Raw genomic sequence first — 19,480 nt, forward strand, 5'->3', positions numbered from 1 at the left:
CGGGAGAAAGTAATGAATGAATGAATTAGGCAAAAAATTAGGTGTTCTAGTCTTGAAGCGAGATCCAGGATGGTCAAATGGAGCTGTATCGGATTGGGAGTCAGCAGACCCTGGTTTGAATCCCTGCTTGGTCATGGAAATTTGAGAGAGAGGGGAGGGGAGCAAGCAACATACCACTCCTTGAACATCTTCCATACCCCCAAAACTTTATTAAAGGTAAAGGTTCCCCTTGACATTTAGTCCACTCGTGTCTGACTCTAGGGCATGGTGCTCATTCCCATCTTCAAGCCGTAGAGCCAGCGTTTGTCTGTAGACAGTTTCCTATGGTCACATGGCCAGCGCGACTAGACAGAACGCCGTTACCTTCCCACCGAGGTGGTCCCTATTTATCGACTCGCGTTTTTACATGCTTTCAAACAGCTGGGTTGGCAGGAGCTGGGACGAGCAATGTGAGCTCCCTGTGTCGCGTGGATTTGATCTTACCACCGCCGGCTTTATTACGTTGCCATAATTCAGAAGCATCCTGCTGGCATTTTAAGAAAAAAACAAGTCCTGAAGGCCAATCATAAAACAGGGTATCCAAATCTGTACATTTTGCGTGGTGAGAAAAGCTTCTCTTGTGAAGAAAACTTCTTTGCCATTAATAAATACAGTACTGATGGCAAACGAGAAAGATATCTCATGAGAATATCACAGGAATATACTGTACTTTGGTAAAATTAGAATATGATACTCCTTCACGGAAGAAAAATTTAGGAAATAATAAATCTTGGACTACTGCTACAGCCACTTGAGGCGGTGCCTCATCAGTAAAATGAGGCATATCTCCCCTCCAAAACCATCCAGACCCACAGCATTGAAACTAAAAATGACATTTGGTTTTGCTTTTTTGTAATTCTTGCACATTTTCCCATTTTTTGGAGCCCCTGCAGTGGAAGTAAACCCTCTGAGCTTGGATATCTCCAGTTTATAGATTGATAGAAGCAGAAAATTAGAGGACAGCCATTCATGGGAAAACTGAACCACCATTGGTCAGATCCGCTTTGAATTGGATTCCTGCCTTGAGCAGGGGGTTGGACTGGATGGTCTTATGGGGTCCCTTCCAACTTCACTTTTCTATGATTCTGGACAGTGGTAGATACTGGTGTGTCTCCATACCATCCAAGTTCTAGTGAGTGTTATTGACTGCAGCTGGAACATCAACAGTGAAGCAACTTCATGAACTTTTCTTGGCTCCATTTACTGTAGGATTAGTTGGAGGATGTAAATTTCATTTGCTCAGAGACCCTTCAAGGGTTGCCTTGCGTATTCTGTTGACTTATCCCTTTAGCTGTCAAGACAACTGTGGTCCGCCCGGAGGTTACAGGAGCTACATCGAGAGCCATGCAAATTGTTTCTATAGCAACAGGCTCTCTTATCTTGGATGCAAAACATCAGAATCACTTCTCTTCCCCTCGTATCTGGATTTATCTCTTCCCTTTCTTTCTCCCTTGTCATGTTCCCTGCCTTGGCCAAATGTCACTTCCGTTGCTTGCCGGTTTTGCTCGTTCCACACCCTTTGGTGCTCCAGACAGTTTGTGCTCAAATATTGATGTGCCGTCAGAGTTAATTCAGAGTTATGATGACCCTCTCTAAGTTCCTCCTGGAGGCAGGCTGGGACCGTGTGGGACTGGCCAGAATTGCACAGCTGGCAGGACACTTCACTCTATCAGCCACACGAGGTCTGGGTGGTCTCAGCTGGCCCTTCCTTGGGAGACACAGTGGGGATTGGTACTCTACAGCCCCTGACTTCACTGGCAAGTGCTTCAACCCGTCTTCCTTTCTTTGTTTGGGCCAGAAGCACCCTAAGACAATGGTTTTTGTTGTTTAGTCACTAATCATGTCCAACTCTTTGTGACCCCATGGACCAGAGCACACCAGGCCCTCCTGTCTTCCACTGCCTCCCGAAGTTGGGTCAAAGTCATGTTGGTCGCTTCGATGACCCTGTCCAACCATCTCGTCCTCTGTCGTCCCTTTCTCCTCTTGTCCTCACACTTTCCCAACATCAGTGCCTTTTCCAGGGAGTCTTCTCTTCTCATGAGTTTTTGGTACTAAGTCCCAAGTCTGATTTCCTGTTAAAAATAACCACCACCACCCCGAAAAAGGCGAGGGTTGGGTTGGGTTCCAAGTTCCACGTTCAGTCTGAGTCATTGGGGGGAAAAACTGAGTTGAGTCAAGTCAAGTCACCAGCTGAAGTCCAGTTTGACTCTTGTGTAGCCACGACTCAAGTTCCCATCCCTGCTGGGGCACACGTCCCAGTTAATTTGATAGGGCTAAACTGCAATGTTAAATACCTCATATTTGATTTTGGTAGGATTTCATGATGGGGAGCCACAAGAACTTCCAAGTCGTTTCAGACTACAATATCCATCTTTCTTTCTCGTTGCTGGCTTGGACTGATGGGAGCGAAAGTCCAGTGAGAGAGCTGAATGTTTCTGTTCTGACATTAAAGCCCTTGATTTTCACTAGAACGTTGTTTTCCTTTCTTGATCCTGTAAACACTGATTACAGAAGAGTTCTTTGAACATTTTTTTAAAAAACGCATGAGACTTCTGGTTGGGGAATTCTGAGAATTGTAGACCAGTCCAAGCAGAGATGTAGCTAACCTCAGAGCCTGGGCAGAAGTCAGCCCTGGCTGCTGGCCATTTAGGTCCGGGGACCACGTTTTGACAGGGGGGTGGGGAAGTGGAATGTGAAAGAGTGTGACCAAGGGATGGAGTTAATGGTAGACTCATCGAATGATTGAGTTGGAAGGGGCCTATCAGGGATGTGGTGGCGCTGCGGGTTAAACCGCAGAAGCCTCTGTGCTGCAAGGTCAGAAGACCAGCCGTCGTAAGATCGAATCCACGCGATGGAGTGAGCCCCCCGTCGCTCGTCCCAGCTCTTGCCAACCTAGCCATTCGAAAGCATGTAAAAATGTGAGTCGATAAATAGGGACCATCTTGGTGGGAAGGTCATGGCGTTCCGTGTCTGGTTGTGTTGGCCACGTGACCACAGAAACTGTCTTCGGGCAAACGCTGGCTCTACGGCTTGGAGACAGGGATGAGCACCGGGCCCTAGAGTCGGACATGACTGGACTAAAGGTCAAGGGGGACCTTTACCTTTACTTATCAGGCCATTGAGTCCAACCCCCAACTCATGGCCGCTCTCCTGAGCCTAGTTTGCTGGAACGTTCCCGTCTCCCTGCTCTGCTCACCTTCCACCCCAGCCTTCTCAGAAGGTGATGGACAGCACACAACAAACCAGCAGGCTGCCACCCCTCCCGGTCGCCAGGGTTACCTGCGTCAGTCTGGCAGCACACAGGAAATTAAAACCCACGGTGATGGCATATTGCGATCAGGCCCAAATGACAGTTCATAGGTATAAATGCCCGAGTTGGTGAGAGGGGGAAACAGTCTGTGTGCGCAAATCGGAGGAAACTATAAAAGAAAAGGCGATGGGCGTAGCTGTTGAATTTTTATGTTGCCGGCTTAGTCACTGGCAGACAGGTCTTTGGTGCCCCCCGACCCCTTTGTTCTTAATCAGATTGGCTCTTTCAAAGGAAGCTAACGAACTACAGTATGTAAAAAAGTGCAAAGTGAGGTCAAACCACATATTTATAGCATCTCTCCGCCCCCCCCCCCAACTTCTCATCTTTATTTTGTGGCTTTGGGGCAGATCACCAAGATTAGCAAACTTCTAGATCACAGGAAATGATGTTACCTGATTTGCAAAATTACTTTTCAGTCTTTTTGTTGTTTGTTTGTCTTCAACAAGAGCCATGTGAGGCCGGCTATTATCATGAGTTTACCTGTGCGAAACTGAAGCAGATACTTTTTGCCATGGTTACATACCCAATTTTTGTTTAATTTGTTTATTTGATGTATATTTAAAAGATAAATACTATAAAATAATTTAGTCAGCAATCATATTGAACCACAATGCAGTTAATTTTTAGGGCTTCATAGATGAGGACCAATAGACTCCGAAGTGTTTTGTGTGGTGTGTGTGCGTGCGTGCGTGCGTGCGTGCGCACGCGCTTTTGGTTTTTGGATGAAGTTACAATCTGTAGCTTCTAAAGATAAGTTAGCAATATAATTTGGGAGCATGACCGAGGAGTTAACATAAAATATAATTATTTATTGGTGGTTTTTTTTTCTATCACAACTTCTACTAATGTGGCTACTTTAATTTCAGATGTACTAAATGACGCCATATTTGATGAAGACCACGATGAGATGGTGATTGTGAAGGACATCGACATGTTCTCAATGTGCGAGCATCACTTGGTTCCATTTGTTGGAAAGGTAACTTTAATCAACTCCCCCCCCCCCGTCCTTCCTTAGGAAACAGAAAGCCGAGGTCCAAGGTTCTAAACTTGGTGCGGGCAAAAACATTTTGGGTAAGCCTGTTATCAGATGCGACACTGGAGTCTGTTTCCTTTAAAAAGTGATTTCTTTATTTTAATAATAATAATAATAATAATAATAATAATAATAATAATAATAATAATAATAATAATAATAATAATAATAATAATAATAATAATAATAATAATTTAACAAATAAAAAGACAGAAAAAAGAAGTAGTACCATTTCCAATTGGCACTACGGGGCAAAGTGTGAAATACATTTTATGGATTCTCTTACTGATTGTCCAAACAACAAACTCGGCGCAACACTGGAAAGTCACTTTTGCTTGGAAAAGTTACTTTTTTTGAACAGCTAGTGCCGGAATCCTGCATTGAGCAAGCAACAATTGGTACCCCAAGATTTTCTCTTTCCCCCCTCTTCCTTTCTGCTAAACAAGTTCCTAGTCCTCATAGGTAACTCTGTATGCTCTGTTCAGTGATATCTGAAGGGCCAGTGTCCTCTGGTGGCTTGGGATGGTTTTTGGAGCTGCAAGGTCTGTATAGCTTTCCTTGCTTTCCTTGCTGGAAAAGGTCGCACAAAGCATGATGAAAAATACGGAGCAGTAAGCAAAGAAGAGAAGCCAGGGTACATTTATGGAAGGCGAAGAGACTGTTGTTATTATTTATTTTCCATCTGCATATTTTTAACAAAAGGGGCCTTCCATTCATTTGTACGGAGGCCTCTTGTGCCCAATGTCCAGTGGTTTGCCAGCTTCTAAACTGGCTTCTATAGCCGTTCTTCCAATTCCGCTTGAATATGTAGGAAATTACACAGGGGGCTTTAGGTTACGGTAGAGCCCTTCCTTAGCTTGGTTCTTGGCAACCCTGGTTTGGAAGAAGGGTTGAGTGAAAAATGTCAGCCCCTGGACTCTCATTTAGTAGGAAAAACGGCTCAGTTAAGGATGCTTGGGCGCGTGACAAAAAAGAAGGATGCGCTCATCTAAAAATTGTGTGCCCTCAAGTCCGTTCTGAATTACAGGTTTTTCCAGATAGAGAATATTCAGAAGTGGTTTACCATTCCCTTCTTCTGGGGATGCCTTGAGACTGTGCAGCTGGCCCAAGGCTACACAGTCTGGCTCTCAGAAGGCACAGTGGGGGAATCGAACTCCCAGCCTCTGGCTGCACAGCCAGAGGCCTAACTCACTGAGCTGTCCACTCAGCAAGGGGCGCTAGAAAAGCAGAATTGCTGGAAGAAAAGGTGAAGGTCTCATTTTCTGCTCTTTGCACCTTTGATGGCCACCCTCTCAAGGAAACTGGATGTGACCAGAAGTCTACTTCCAGTGTTTTTAAAAAAAGGGTAATTTTAATGAAATGGTGCAGGTCAGTGCATCTTGTTTCAAAGGAGAGTGCTGAAGCAGGCTAGTTGGTCCAACAATCTTTTCGTGTAGGAGATATTTCGTGGCGGAAGGGGACCATGTTTAGCCGGGCCATAGAAAGTCCTGTCATGGGTGTCCATAATTCCATGATGAAAGGGATGAGAAAGAGGGGCAGCCCAAGGGTATTGTAACAAAATGAGGAAAAGAGGACTGGCAAGTTTTGCTTTTTAAAATTGCCACACCAGCATGCCTTTAAAAGCATGGATCCCAGCCCTTGTCAGCTGGTTTGCCCATGCAAAGATTTTTTTCAAATATTCTTGAATCTGCAAGAAATCTAGCTTGTATAGAGTACTTTCCTGGTGCTGAGTTGTTGTTTTTTTTGCTTCTGCAAAAAAGCAGGCTCCAAGGAGACCCATATTTAGATATTAGAACTATCTGTCTGAGGGCACCCCCCCCCCCCCCCGGTCACGAGAGAGAGACAGGCAGTGCGATATATTGGCTGGAGTGTTGGACTGGAACTTGGGTTCAAAAAATAAAAGACACACTCTGACCCTCGCCCTGCCTGACAAAGAGTTGTACTGTGGAAAACATGGTGGGGAGAGCCAGGTAAACCCCCCATGTATGAGGAGAAAAGACAAGATAAAAAAGTAACCAAGAAACAATAAAATAAATGAATGAATTTGGTATTTAAAGATCCAAGTTTTAACAGAATGAGTACGGTTTGGTGGAGACAAATCACAGAATCCTAGAATCATGAAGTTGGAAGGGGCCTCTTAAGGCCATCAAGTCCAACCCGCTGCTCCATGCAGGAATGCAAATCAAAGGAGATCTGCCAGGGGATTGTCTTAAGTTCTTGAAGGCCTCCAGTGCTGGAGCGCTCACCACCTCTCGAGGTCATGGGTTCCGTTGTCGTACTGCTCTAACAGTCAGGAAGTTTTTCCTGCCATTCAGCCGAAATCTGGCTGCCTGTCACTTGAGCCCCTGGGTTGCATATCCTGTACTCAGGGATGATCTAGAACAGATCCTGCCCCTCCTTTGTAGGACAGCCTTTCAAATATTTGGAAAGTGTTATCCTATCACCCCGCCCCCAATCTTCTTTTCTCAAGGCTAAATATGTCCAGTTCTTTCCAGTCTATCCTCATAAGGCTTGTGTTCCAGCCCGCTGATCATCCTTATCGCCCTCCTCTGAACTTGTTCCAGTTTGTTAGCATCCTTCTTGATGTGTCCAGAACTGGACACGATACTCTGAATGAGGCCTAACCATTGCCGAATAGAGGTGAACAAGTACGTCACAGGATTTGGAGACTATACCTCTGTTAAGACAGCCTAAAAAGCTCACAGCTTTTTGCCAGTAAACTTGATTTCTAGAATTGATTTTTTTAAAAAAGTGTTCTGCCAGCATTCCCTTGAAGCGAGGCTCTCGCCACGTAGGCCTTGCTTGTTCTTAATAGGTTCTGATATTTTGTTTCCGAGCTCTTCATGTGGAGGTGATACTTGGGGGAAGCCCCCAGGGCGCGCATCTGTGCATTAAATCTGATCACCATGGACATAAGCTTTGATCTCCTGTTCCAGGTCACATAGCCCAGCTGAAAAAGAGCCCCAGGCGAATCACTGCACGGTCGCTTCTGTGAGCAAATTTTCTGTCAGGTTCACCTTCTGTTCTTTCAGCTTTCAGAAACATGCTTTCTACCTGAATGGAGTAGCTTCAGAGAGTCTTCCTGGCTCAGCCGTTCTCCATCTCCACAAGAGACTTAATTAACTGGGGGAGCAGGATCCCCTTACTTATGGGTCCTGCCAGTTGAAAAGAGAGCGCTGTGCCCGTTTAACTCACCACAACAGACTTCCAAATATCCGGGCAGATTTTCTTGTATTTTTATCCCACTTTTCCTCCCTAGCAGGGACGGAAGGCAGCATACAAAATGTCCAATCGAGTTTAAAAATACCAATTAAAACTTGAAGTTGCCATGTGAAATTGAATGTTGTGTACCAATGAGAAATACATTGAAAAGAGCTTCTCATCTCAAGTGGCTCCCCAAAAGATACACAATTCTGAAGGGTCAGCAGAAGGAAATGAGGAAAGGGGCCAAATTAACTGCGTAGTGGTGGTACTCTTCAGTGGAGCTCTGCTGTTTTGAATCACAGTCCTGCCATCTCCCAATCAATCTGGTGCCTGGGAGATTGTGGCGTGTGTACTAAAAAACCAGTAACTTTTGCAAGGTCTTCTCCTGAGGAAATGGCTGATGGGTAACAGAGATGTGCAGAGTGAAAACCTTTATGTTTATTTTCAGGTTATTTCAGGTGATGCCTCCTTTTTATATGTACTTTTTGTGGTGGACTTCCACAGGGTTCCAACCACTCCAGTCCCTTTTACAGCCTCAGAATTCCCAGTCCCTCCCACCCCCTGGAGGTTTTGATTGGCTGCTGACAGCAGTCCTTAAGTTGCTACTGGATGAAAAATTTCCAAGGTGATTTGATGAACTGGGGAGGAAAGAAAGGTTAAACAAAAGAAGAAAACACACAAAAAACCCCAAAACTGTTCTGTGCCTCTCTTTTCTTTAATACAAATCATTTGTGTTTGAGGCTTGTGTTGTCACTAACAACAAAAGAACATGACCATGAGAAAAGATCCTCTTTCATTTTTTTAAACCTTTCCGTTAAAATATAAAAGTCCCATCCCTAGAGATAAACTCCTGTTCTCAAACCTATAAAAGAATTGGGTACCTTTGGGGTTTTTTTCTGTGCGTGTGAGTGTTTTTTGCTGAGCAGATCCAGCTAACTCCGGATCTGTATACATCAGCTATATAGCTTCCATGCTCTGCTCAACGCCTATTGATTCTTTGTAGATTTTTTCTCTGCTCCTGTCTTTAATCAAGATGCAGGGAGCTTACCTTTGGTAATACAGTGGTGCCCTGCATAGCAACGTTAATCCGTTCCAGGATTAACGTCGCTATACAGAAACATCACTATACGGAACGTAAAACCCCATAGGAATGCATTAAACTCCGTTTAATGCGTTCCTATGGGGGGAAAACTCACCGGTAAGCGAAGATTCCCTTTTTGGCCGCCATTTTTGCCGCCTCGGTAAGTGAGGGCAGGGCGCGAAAACACTGCGGGCGGTTATTTTCTGCACCTGGTGGCCATTTTGGAACCGCCGATCAGCTGTTTTCTAAACATCACAATGCGAAGATCGATAAGTGAAACGCTTACCGATCATCGCAATGCGATGTTTTGCCACCTAAAACATCGCAATGCGATCGCATTAGCGATTGCAAAAAACGCGTTGCTATGCGGATTCGTCGTTAAATGGTGCGCTTGTTAAGCGAGGCACCACTGTAGATGTAAGCAATTCGTTTTACCTTAAGGATCTGGTTGTGCATCAAGCTTACCAGATATTTCTCTTACGTCCTGATGAGTGTGCACTTCTCTCACCTTGTACTTGTTTTGCTTCGCAGTTTGTTAAGGATCGACACAAGTTTTTTCCTCCTAAATGCCTCGGTTTATTTCCCATACTGCTTTATACTGTTGACAGAGTTTAGCGTTGTCGTGGTTTCCATACAGACTTAAAAGTCCACGGCGAGAGTCTCTCAGTTGGAAAATTTTGGATTCTCTGTTCACAGAAATCAGCTTTTCTTAAAGAACTGGTACTATTCATGGAAAGTTAAAAATATATTAGCATGCCTTTTTACACTGGTGTTCTTAAAAGAAAGCAACGGACCCTGTTTCCCCCCCATTAAAGTGCTTAATTAAAGATCTTTCCTCATAGCCTGCAATTTTTTACTTGATTTTCTTTTACTAGACTGCCAGCTCACTTGTCTGGGGTGCAGTTGTTTGCCCATAATCTGCGCTGTGGTACAACAGGAAGCATGAAATCATCTCAGCTCTGCATGCTCTGGGAAATTCTGAGAGGTTGAAATTCTGGGCTGTTCAGACCTCAGTGACAACATCCCTCCCTCCCACTTTTCCCACATTAGTCAAGAGTGAAGAACAAATCAAAACACCCCATGTGTTCCTTTTCTGGCCATGTGGAAATCCCTGCTTGCCGGAAATGTCTGTCAGTAACCCTGGCCCTATGCGGCAGATTGAAAACTAGCGATTTTTCTATTCATCCGATTGCTTGTGTCTTCTGTCTTTTAGATTGTAAATGGGTGTGGGGGTGTTTGTGTAATTAATCATTTTAATAAGATGTTCTCAGAAACTTTTTCAGAGGCTAAAAGTCCTATTTTCCCCTCTTATCTATCTATTTATTTGTTTGTTTGTTTGTTTGTTTGTTTTTATATATTTGATTTGTATCCTGCCCATCTGGTCTGGTCGACCACTCTGGGCGGCTTCCAACAGAAGTATTTGTCATAAAACATACAATATTACAATCAATTAAAACACATACAATAATAGAACAATAAGGAGAGGGGAAAAGAAGAGAGAGAGAGAGAGTTAAATATTGACCGGAGGGAAGGCCTGAACATATAACCATGTTTTTAATTGACTCTTGAAAGTGCCCAGCGTAGGGGCCGCATGAATCACCGGAGGAAGGTTATTCCAGAGGCGAGAAGCCACTGCCGAGAAGGCCCGGTTTTGTGTCTTTTCCTTCCAGGCCTCCCTTGGTGTCAGGCTCCTCAGCCTCACCTCCTGGCTCGTGCGGGTGATCCGAATAGATCTAGGTGGGAGCAGGCATTCCACCAAGTATCGGGGTCCTAAACCGTTTAGGGCCTTATAGGTAAGCATTAACACTTTGAAGTCGGTGCGGAAACGGATGGGCAGCCAGTGCAGCATGGCCAGAGCAGGAGAGATATGTTGGTATTTCCTCACTCCAGTGAGGAGTCTTAGGTAAGATCTTAGGGTAAGTTATAAGAAGCAGCCGAAACAATTTAGAACACCTAAAACTATTTAACAATACAAAACAGTTTCCAACAGAGAGTTGGCTAGCCCATTCCATCTCTCCAGGTAACCCACTCTGTTAAGTGTAGTTTAGTGACAGGGATGAGAATTATTATGAGCACCACCCTCGTTAACCTGCATTTCCTGTGGCTCGCTGTAGGAAGCCATGACACTTGAATAAAGCCAACAGAGATTTGTCTTCTAGGTGAACTGCATATAAGCTGAATTTCTCAACAGCCTAGTTCACTAGGGCATCAAATTCATGAATATTGCCCTTCTTTGTGCAGTAAACTTAATAAACTTTGAATTTTTAAAAGATCTCTGACTACTTCTTCCGTTCTTTACAGGAAGGAGAGAGACGTGGGAAGTGAGTCCCTTTGCGCATGTTAAATTTCTGCTTGTTCTTGATCTCCAAGTCTTGCTCGACTGCATGGCCTCCCACATTTTTAACAGCACACGTCTGTTGTGGGTCATGTTTGATACGGCATGGAATCACATGCATGAATCTTACAGGTCTTGCTGAATCGCTCTGTTGTACCAGCTGTTTCATAGCTGTTTTCTTTTTCTGCCATAGGTGCACATTGGTTACCTTCCGAACAAGCAGGTGCTTGGACTCAGTAAACTTGCAAGGTAAGAACCTACAGGTAATTAAATCAGTGTGGATTAGTAAAGCCGATTCCGCTGAATGAAGTCTGAATGAGCTGCATAATCTTATCCTTCTCCGTGTTTCAGCAAACTGCAATATGATCTGTAAGCCTCTTGGATTAAGGATAAGGAACACCTGGAATAAGGCCGCTGTCATGACAGTTCACTGTACTGTTAATCTCTGCACAGCTCACACTACTTAATGGAAAAGGCCTGAGTAATCATTACTATTACTACATTTCATTGATGTAGCACTTTTGAACTACAAAAAGTGAGACACTGATCTTGTATGTAGAAGCAGTGCTCCCTCCTGTGGCAAAGGTGTCTGATTGTAGAAACCCATTAAGAGCAGAAGCATGATGGGAACATAACACTTTTTGCAGAAACGTGTAACAAAAAGAAAAATTAATTGCTGGAGGGAAAACATCCAAAGAGCAAGAGATGCATTTTTTTCTGATTTATTTTTTAGCCCTCAGAGCTTGGAAAGTTACATTTTAAAAACTCGTTACAAAGCAGTAATCTGGAAGAGCTACAGAATCTCCTTCTGTGAAGGCATTTGAAAGGAGGATGGAGCAATACCAGATGGGAGCATTCTGGCTTCTCAGGGAATGTCGTTGAGCTAAGAATTTGTCTAGGTTTTTTCTTTGTGTCATGTTGTATTCATACTAACCTGGTGCGGCCAAAAAAAAAAAGACGTAACTGGACCTGGACCGAGGAATTAGCTGAGAAAGTCTCAATCTAACTCACCCATAAAGCTGTAGTTGTTGGTAATTCACCCTTATATGCTGCTGAATATTAGCTGTGTTGCAGAGCAGACTTATTAGAGAGAGCCTGGTTGACTTTGGTGGAATCAGAGCTTTTTAACGTGCTCCTTTTAAAAATAAGATTGCAACTTCTAAGCCCTGGGTGGAATGTACCGAGGAGTAAACCTGCATAAATTGACTTTGCATTATGAATTTAGGCACATCTCTTTCAACCACATGGAAAGGGCAGATTTGTCCACGGAGAGAGAAGGTTGCCTTAGAGAGGTGGGAACGAACTACAGGTTGGGCGCGTTGTGTAGGTTCATCCTTTGGATGAACAAGGTGTTCATCAGTTCCCGGTTCTGCCTTCTCCACTCAGAGTCAGTGCCAACTGGAGGTGGCAGGTCTAGGAAGCATTGAACCACTGGTTCGCTCAAAAGACGAACTGGCGGTTCGTGCCCATGTCTAATACCATGACCATCCAGATGAAGGGTTCCCCCCCCCATCGCCAACATAGTTATGCCTGCTCTGATCTTAAGAGTTTGTAGAGCGCTCTTGTCTTTCAAATCTAAAGGTCATGGTGTGGGGAAATGTTTTCTTACATAGGGGTGGGTGAGAAATATTAAACTTTGTAGGCTGTATAATCTATAGAGCCTGTGTCCTAAGCACACTCCTGTACTGCAGTGAGTCCTGGGCCCTTTGTGCACGGCAGGAGAGGAAGCTGAACACCTTCCATATGCGTTGCCTCCGACGGATTTTTGGTATCACCTGGCAGGACAAAGTTCCAAACAGAGTAGTCCTAGAACGAGCTGGAATTTTCAGCATGAATACATTACTGAAACAGCGACGTCTACGTTGGCTCGGGCACGTTGTGAGAATGGCTGATGGTCGGATTCCAAAGGATCTCCTCTGTGGAGAATTACTGCAGGGAAAGCGCCCCAGAGGGAGACCACAATTGCGATACAAGGACATCTGCAAGCGAGATCTGAAGGCCTTAGGAATAGACCTCAACAGATGGGAAACCCTGACATCTGAGCGTTCAGCCTGGAGGCAGGCAGTGCATCACGGCCTCTTCCAATTTGAAGAGACCCTTGCCCAACAGGCCGAGGCAAAGAGGAAGTCACAAAAGCAGCAAAACCAGGGAGCCAGACAGGGGACAGATTGGATTTGTCTTCAGTGTGGAACGGATAGTCACACCCGAATTGGCCTCCTCAGCCACACTAGGCGCTGTTCCAAGTCCTCCATACAGAGCACGTTACCATAGTCTTTCGAGACTGAAGGATGCCTAACAAGGCTGTATAAGGCTACGCCATGAAAAGCCACCCTTACTGGGGGTGGGCGGGGGAATCCTATCTTTTTATTTTTTGCTGAGTTTCTCAAGGTAGTAAACAAAAATTCAACCCAAACTTTGAGGCCTGAGCCTTAAGGCCAGAAACAAAGGAACAAAACAAAGCAGAAGAAAGAAATGAAAAATAGGCATTATTTAGCGCAGCACCTAATACACTACAGTGTGATACAGTGGCCCTATCAATTATCTCACGCCTTTCTCAAACTACTGCTCCCTAGTTTGGCTGGATTACAGCCTCCATCAGGGGGAATAAAATTCACAGAAGGTACCATTTTTTGGGTGACGTACTGATAATGCAGGAACAAAAGAATGTCATTTCTTAAACAGCAAATCTCCACTCACCATTGAATCGATACGGTCTATTATATTGAGTCCCTGGTGACCTTCTACTGGAGTCGGCATCTCAATTAAATCTGACTTCCCCCGTTTCTTTGTAACCTGAGGGGATCAAGTCCTATGTACCAGCGTCAGAGATGAATTCAAAGCAATTATGATTCACTTTTTTTTTGAAACTTCAAAAATGCATCTCAGAAATACCATTTAGCTTGGAGGCAAAACCCTGTTGTAACCAGAGCGGGAGATGTGTTGCTGGAAAACAGACTTCTAAATAAATGTAAATGGATTGTGTAGTTACAGGCATGACTACGCAAAAGCCTTTGACTGTGTGGACCAAAGCAAACTATGGCAAGTCCTTAAAGAAATGGGAGTGTCTGACCACCTTATCTACCTCCTGAGAAACCTGTATGTGGGACAGGAAGCAACAGTTAGAACTGGATATGGAACAACTGATTGGTTCAAAATTGGGAAAGGAGTACGACAAGGCTGTATATTGTCCCCCAGCTTATTTAACTTATATGCAAAATACATCACGTAAAAGGCCAGACTGGAGGAATCCCAAACTGGAATTAAGATCGCCAGAAGAAATATCAACAACCTCAGATATGCAGATGATACCACTCTGATGGCAGAAAGTGAGGAGGAATTAAAGAACCTTGTAATGGGGGTGAAAAAGGAGAGCGTAAAAAATGGTCTGAAGCTCAACATAAAAAAAAACACTAAGATCATGGCCACTGGTCCCATCACCTCCCAGCAAATAGAAGGGGAAGATAGGGAGGCAGTGGCAGCTTTTACTTTCTTGGGCTCCATGATCACTGCAGATGGTGACAGCAGCCACGAAATTAAGATGCCTGCTTCTTGGGAGGAAAGTGATGACAAACCTAGACAGCATCTTTAAAAGTTGAGACCTCACCTTGCCGACGAAGGTCCGCATAGTCAAAGCGATGGTTTTTTCAGTAGCGATGTATGGAAGTGAGAGCTGGACCATAAAGAAGGCTGAATGCCAAAGAATTGATGCTTTTGAATTGTGGTGCTGGAGGAGGCTCTTGAGAATCCCCTGGATTGCAAGGAGAACAAACCTATCCATTCTGAAGGAAATCAATCCTGAGTGCTCACTGGAAGGACAGATCCTGAAGCTGAGGCTCCAATACTTTGGCCATCTCATGAGAAGAGAAGACTCCCTGGAAAAGACCCTGATGTTGGGAAAGTGTGAAGGCAAGAGGAGAAGGGGACGACAGAGGACAAGATGGTTGGACAGTGTCATCAAAGCGACCAACATGAATTTGTCCCAACTCCGGGAGGCAATGGAAGACAAAAGGGCCTGGCGTGCTCTGGTCCATGGGGTCACAAAGAGTCGGACACGACTAAATGAGTAAACAACAAGTTACAGATTTTTTAAAATAATAAGGGTAGCTGCACATTGGTAGGATGACACTTTTAAATACCAGGCGATGTTGAAAAGTCTGCTCTGCAAAAGGGATCAAACAAGCAAACAGAGCCAGATAAATCCCACTGATAGAGGAACAGAGCATTTTGTTCTCTGTGTCCCCCACTGAATTTCAAGAAAACACAAATGCTGCACTGCAATTAAATTGTACATAGACGCTCAGCCTTCAGAAGTAGCTTGTTGTGTACGTTGGCAAGTGTAATGCTTGCCATTGACTGATTAATCCACCCAAGAAGTGTCACAGTCCTGCACTGGGTAAACTTATCAGTCTTCACTTAGAACAGCAAATTCAGGGTGAAAATAGGCAAGATGCTCAGCTCACACTGAGCAGCACATGGCACTCTGGACACACGGTTCCCAATCAGATATGCAAGTGAAGCCCATGTTTGCCTCCTGCTAACCAATCACAAAACAAAGCATACTAATTTGAAAAGACAGAGGTTGAGAAAAGCTCTTGCTAGGACAAAGGAACATCATTTGCCCCTAAGGGACTCTGCCTTCTAAATTCAGAGTTAAGTGTCTTGCGTGGTTTGAATTCTAGATCAGGAATGGGTAAAGTGCGTCCCACCAGATATCACAGAAAATGTTGTAGAGTTTTGAATTTCAGTTTGAATCCCTTGGATGGCACAGCAGAAGTGCAGGTATTAACAGAGCAGAATAGTTTCAAGTTCCCCCAAAATTAGTCCACCCCTTTTCTCTCATCAAGTGCCGCTTGCACTCTCAATAACATCCTCTGAGACATTAGGAGCAGAAAGACGAAAAAGGTTTCAATTGAACAGATGGAACAGCAAACGGGTAAACATGACTGCTTTCAACAAGCCCTTCAACAAACTCACTGACTGCTTCCAGTAGACAGAAGAGAGGGGGGAAAGCTAGAGCAGGGGGAACACTCTCTTTGAATATAGAGGCAGGAAAGAACAACTGATTTGTGCTAGACAGATTGACAGTCCCCTCCGTCCTGAAAGGCCCCTCGCATGGAAGCCTACTAAATGCAGCCTGCGAGGTTGCAAAAACTACAATAGAAAATGGCAAGGAATGCAGGGAACATCAGAGAACAGCTTTTTCTGAGCAGGTGCAGGGAGGTATTCCGTATATGGTACCATTCCACACAAGTACTCCCTGTTCGCTGTGACGAGGCAGTCTCAAGCATGCATAGTAGCAAGCCAGAGATCTCACAGAGCACTTGGATGCCTGGCTGCTATTCTCAGTGAGTTTAGAAGGACCCTGCCCTCTGTGTTTGGAGAGAGAAGAACTCTGTCTCTCAGACGCTGACTGGCAAACAGGGTGGGGTGGGGGTAAGACATGCCGTCCCCCTCTGTCCCTGGGCTTCCCCAGGGCCTCTGATGGGCCACATCGGAAACAGGATGCTGGCACGGATAACCCTTCCACCCGATCCGGTCACACCGCTCTTCGTGTCTTCGAACCTGGTGGCCTTTCGTGTCCCACAAACCTTGACTTTTTCACTTCCCAAGTTGGTTTGCATCTGGTGAGAACATTCTGGACGGGGGGCATTGGATGGTTTCCTTGCCTTATACGACCAGGAAGATCAAAGGTAGCTGGAGCTTTTGTCTTTCCCTGTGTCAGCAGACGTCCAGCGTCTTGCCCACCTTCTTGTGGCGTTCTTCATCTTTTGAGGATTTAGGACAGAGGATGTCAACCCTCCTTCCGTTGCCTGAGCCGGACCGACCAGGCCGGGAAGACAGAACTCCCAGCCCCATCCCGCATGCATTCCCCCCCGACAGCTGCTTTGTCCACGTGCATGCATGCCAGTGCCAGTATGAGCACTCCCCCACCCCTTCATCCATGTGCCCGAGCGAAGGGGTGGGGAGGGGCATGCAGATCCTCCGGTGCATGCGCAAAGGGGTGGCGGAGCAATTGCGCGCACACTGGCCCGTGCCCACATGCTCCCCCACTGCTTCACACATGCACCCAAGAGCACTTGCGCTCCTTCGCACGTGTGCACAAGCGTGGTGTGTGTGTGCTTTGCCTTCCTCAGCCGGTCCGTGGTCCCGAAAAGGTTGTTTACCGCTGATTTAGGATGTTGAGATCCATTAGCAGGGCATTGCTATGGGTCATATTGGCAGGATCTATCAATGGGTCCCCAATAATGGCTCAGTTTTGGAGGTGCAGGAAGAATTCAAACGAGCATTATCGCATGCTTCTGATGGGTCCATTTTCGCCTGCCGATATTGCCCCGGGAACCCTGTCATTTTCTTTCCATCTCGTGCCAGTCAATACATTTTACTGAAGTTAAGTGGACAAGCTGAGAGACCCTTGGAACAATTAGTTCCTGTCTGATGTCAGTGAGCAAATTCTTCCTGATACAGTGGTGCCTTGCTAGACAGTTACCCCGCATGACAGTTTTTTCGCTAGACATTGACTTTTTGCAATCGCTATAGTGATTTGCAAAACAGTGATTCCTATGGGGGAATTTCGCTGGACAATGTTTGGTCCCTGCTTCGCAAACTGATTTTCTCTAGACGACGATTTTGACAGCTCCCTCCGCGCTCGCAAAACAGGTGTTTTCGGGACCTAAGCTTCTCAAGACAGCAATTTAAACAGCTGATCAGCAGTTCGCAAAGCGGCTTTCCTATGGCCAATCTTCGCTAGACAACAACGATTCTTCCCCATTGGAACACATTAAACAGGTATCAATGCATTCCAATGGGGAAATGCTTTTTGCTAGACAATGATTTCGCTAAACAGTGATTTCAGTGAAACGGATTATCATCATCTAGCGAAGCACCACTGTATAAGACAGAAATAATGGTTGTGTTGTGCACAGGGTGGCCAGTTAGGTCTCACCAGAGGGGAGACAGAGAGGGACACGGGACAATTCTTTATATGAGCAGTAGTTCTCCGACTGGGGTCCCCAGATGTTCTTGGACTGCCGCTCCCAGAAATCCTGGCCAGCACCGCAAGTGGTGAAAAGGCTTTTGGGAACTGCAGTCCAAGAACACCTGGGGACCCCAGTTGGAGAACTACAGCTTTATAGAACATGCTAATATGTCTCTGTAGCTGTAAATCTAGGCAGTCAGTAGTAATATTCAGTGTAGGTAAAGTAAAGTGTGTTGCTTATATATTACTCCAGAGCACTTAAAGCCCTTTCTGGAGAGTTTACAATTTGATTATGCAGGCTATACATCCCCACCCCCTGTGAGTGGTGTACTCAGTTTACCAACCTTGGAAGGATGAAAGGCTGAGTCAACCTTGGAGGGGGCTCCAAGGTTGGATCGAACTCAGGTTGTGAAGTCTTCACTGCAGTACTGCAGTTTAACCTCTGTACCACGAGGCACAGTGTAGACTCTGAATACGATGCATATTTGGGACAGACTCACATCTGTGCACCTATGCAAAGTGCTGCCAGATCTCAGTTTCTCTGCAGAGCCAAACATCCTGTGCCTTTAATTTGTTATCTGATTTGTGACTCCTCTCAGTAATTGCCCGTAACTAGCTTTGACATTCTACCCAGAGGTATCTTAGGATGAGGCTGCCTAGATAAAATTTCAAAAGTGAACACTTCAGTTTCATTCTCTTTAAAGCCATTTCTGGCTCAATTTCAAACTTGCCAAGCTGTTTACACACAAAGGCAATAATCCCTCCTAATAGGATTTCTCTCTTTGGGTTTGTACACCGCGGCCATGACCCCTGCCGTGTAAATAAACTCTTCTTTCTGGATTTCCGGGCAGGTGTAAAGCAGCCTTAATGGATAGAATGTAAAAAAACAGTGGTTCCGACCTTTTTTGAGTCGCAGTCCCAAGTTACCGACAAGCCCCTTCTGCAATATTTGCATAACGAGGCAATTTTAATGGGGGTAAAGACACCCCTTCTCACAAACTACAGGCTTCTTCCCCCCCCCCACAAGAACCTATTTCTCTTACATACAGCAAAATATTAAAGTTAGTGAGTATATCATGTTCAGAAAGCTCAGGGAAAGAATTATTTAACAAGGGCTACAACTCCACTCCTAAACCAACTATACCAGAGCGCAGAGTGCTGTCCTCTGAAGATGCCGGCCACAGAGACTGGCAAAACGTTAGGAAGAACACCCTTCAGAACATGGCCAAACAGCCCAAAAAACCCACAACAACCATTAGATCCCGGCCGTGAAAGCCTTCGCGAATACAAAGGCTACAACACTTGTAAGGCGAACTGTGAGCACCCCCAGAAAATACTTCACAACCCCCACATGGGCAAACACTGAGGTACAATTGTGAAGTCTTCACCAGTTCAGCAACATCAATGGAAGTGTTTGTTTTAAAAGATGTTGATGATGATGATCATCACACAGTACTTACTATAAGGAGTTGCAGATGATATTTAACAGATACTTAGTTTTT

At 45.1% G+C, this 19,480-nt stretch overlaps 1 protein-coding gene across 1 annotated transcript in view; it reads left to right on the forward strand.

Annotated features, from left to right (window-relative positions):
* GCH1 (GTP cyclohydrolase 1) overlaps nt 1-19,480 on the forward strand; it is a 43,048-nt gene that overhangs the window by 16,943 nt on the left and 6,625 nt on the right. Inside the window, exons 2-3 of the mRNA XM_072986862.2 lie at nt 4,216-4,325; nt 11,196-11,251. Of these exons, the coding sequence (XP_072842963.2) occupies nt 4,216-4,325; nt 11,196-11,251 (166 nt within the window). The remainder of the gene's footprint in view (nt 1-4,215; nt 4,326-11,195; nt 11,252-19,480) is intronic.

This window comes from Pogona vitticeps, chromosome 1 (assembly GCF_051106095.1).
Source record: "Pogona vitticeps strain Pit_001003342236 chromosome 1, PviZW2.1, whole genome shotgun sequence".
Lineage (NCBI taxonomy): Eukaryota > Metazoa > Chordata > Lepidosauria > Squamata > Agamidae > Pogona > Pogona vitticeps.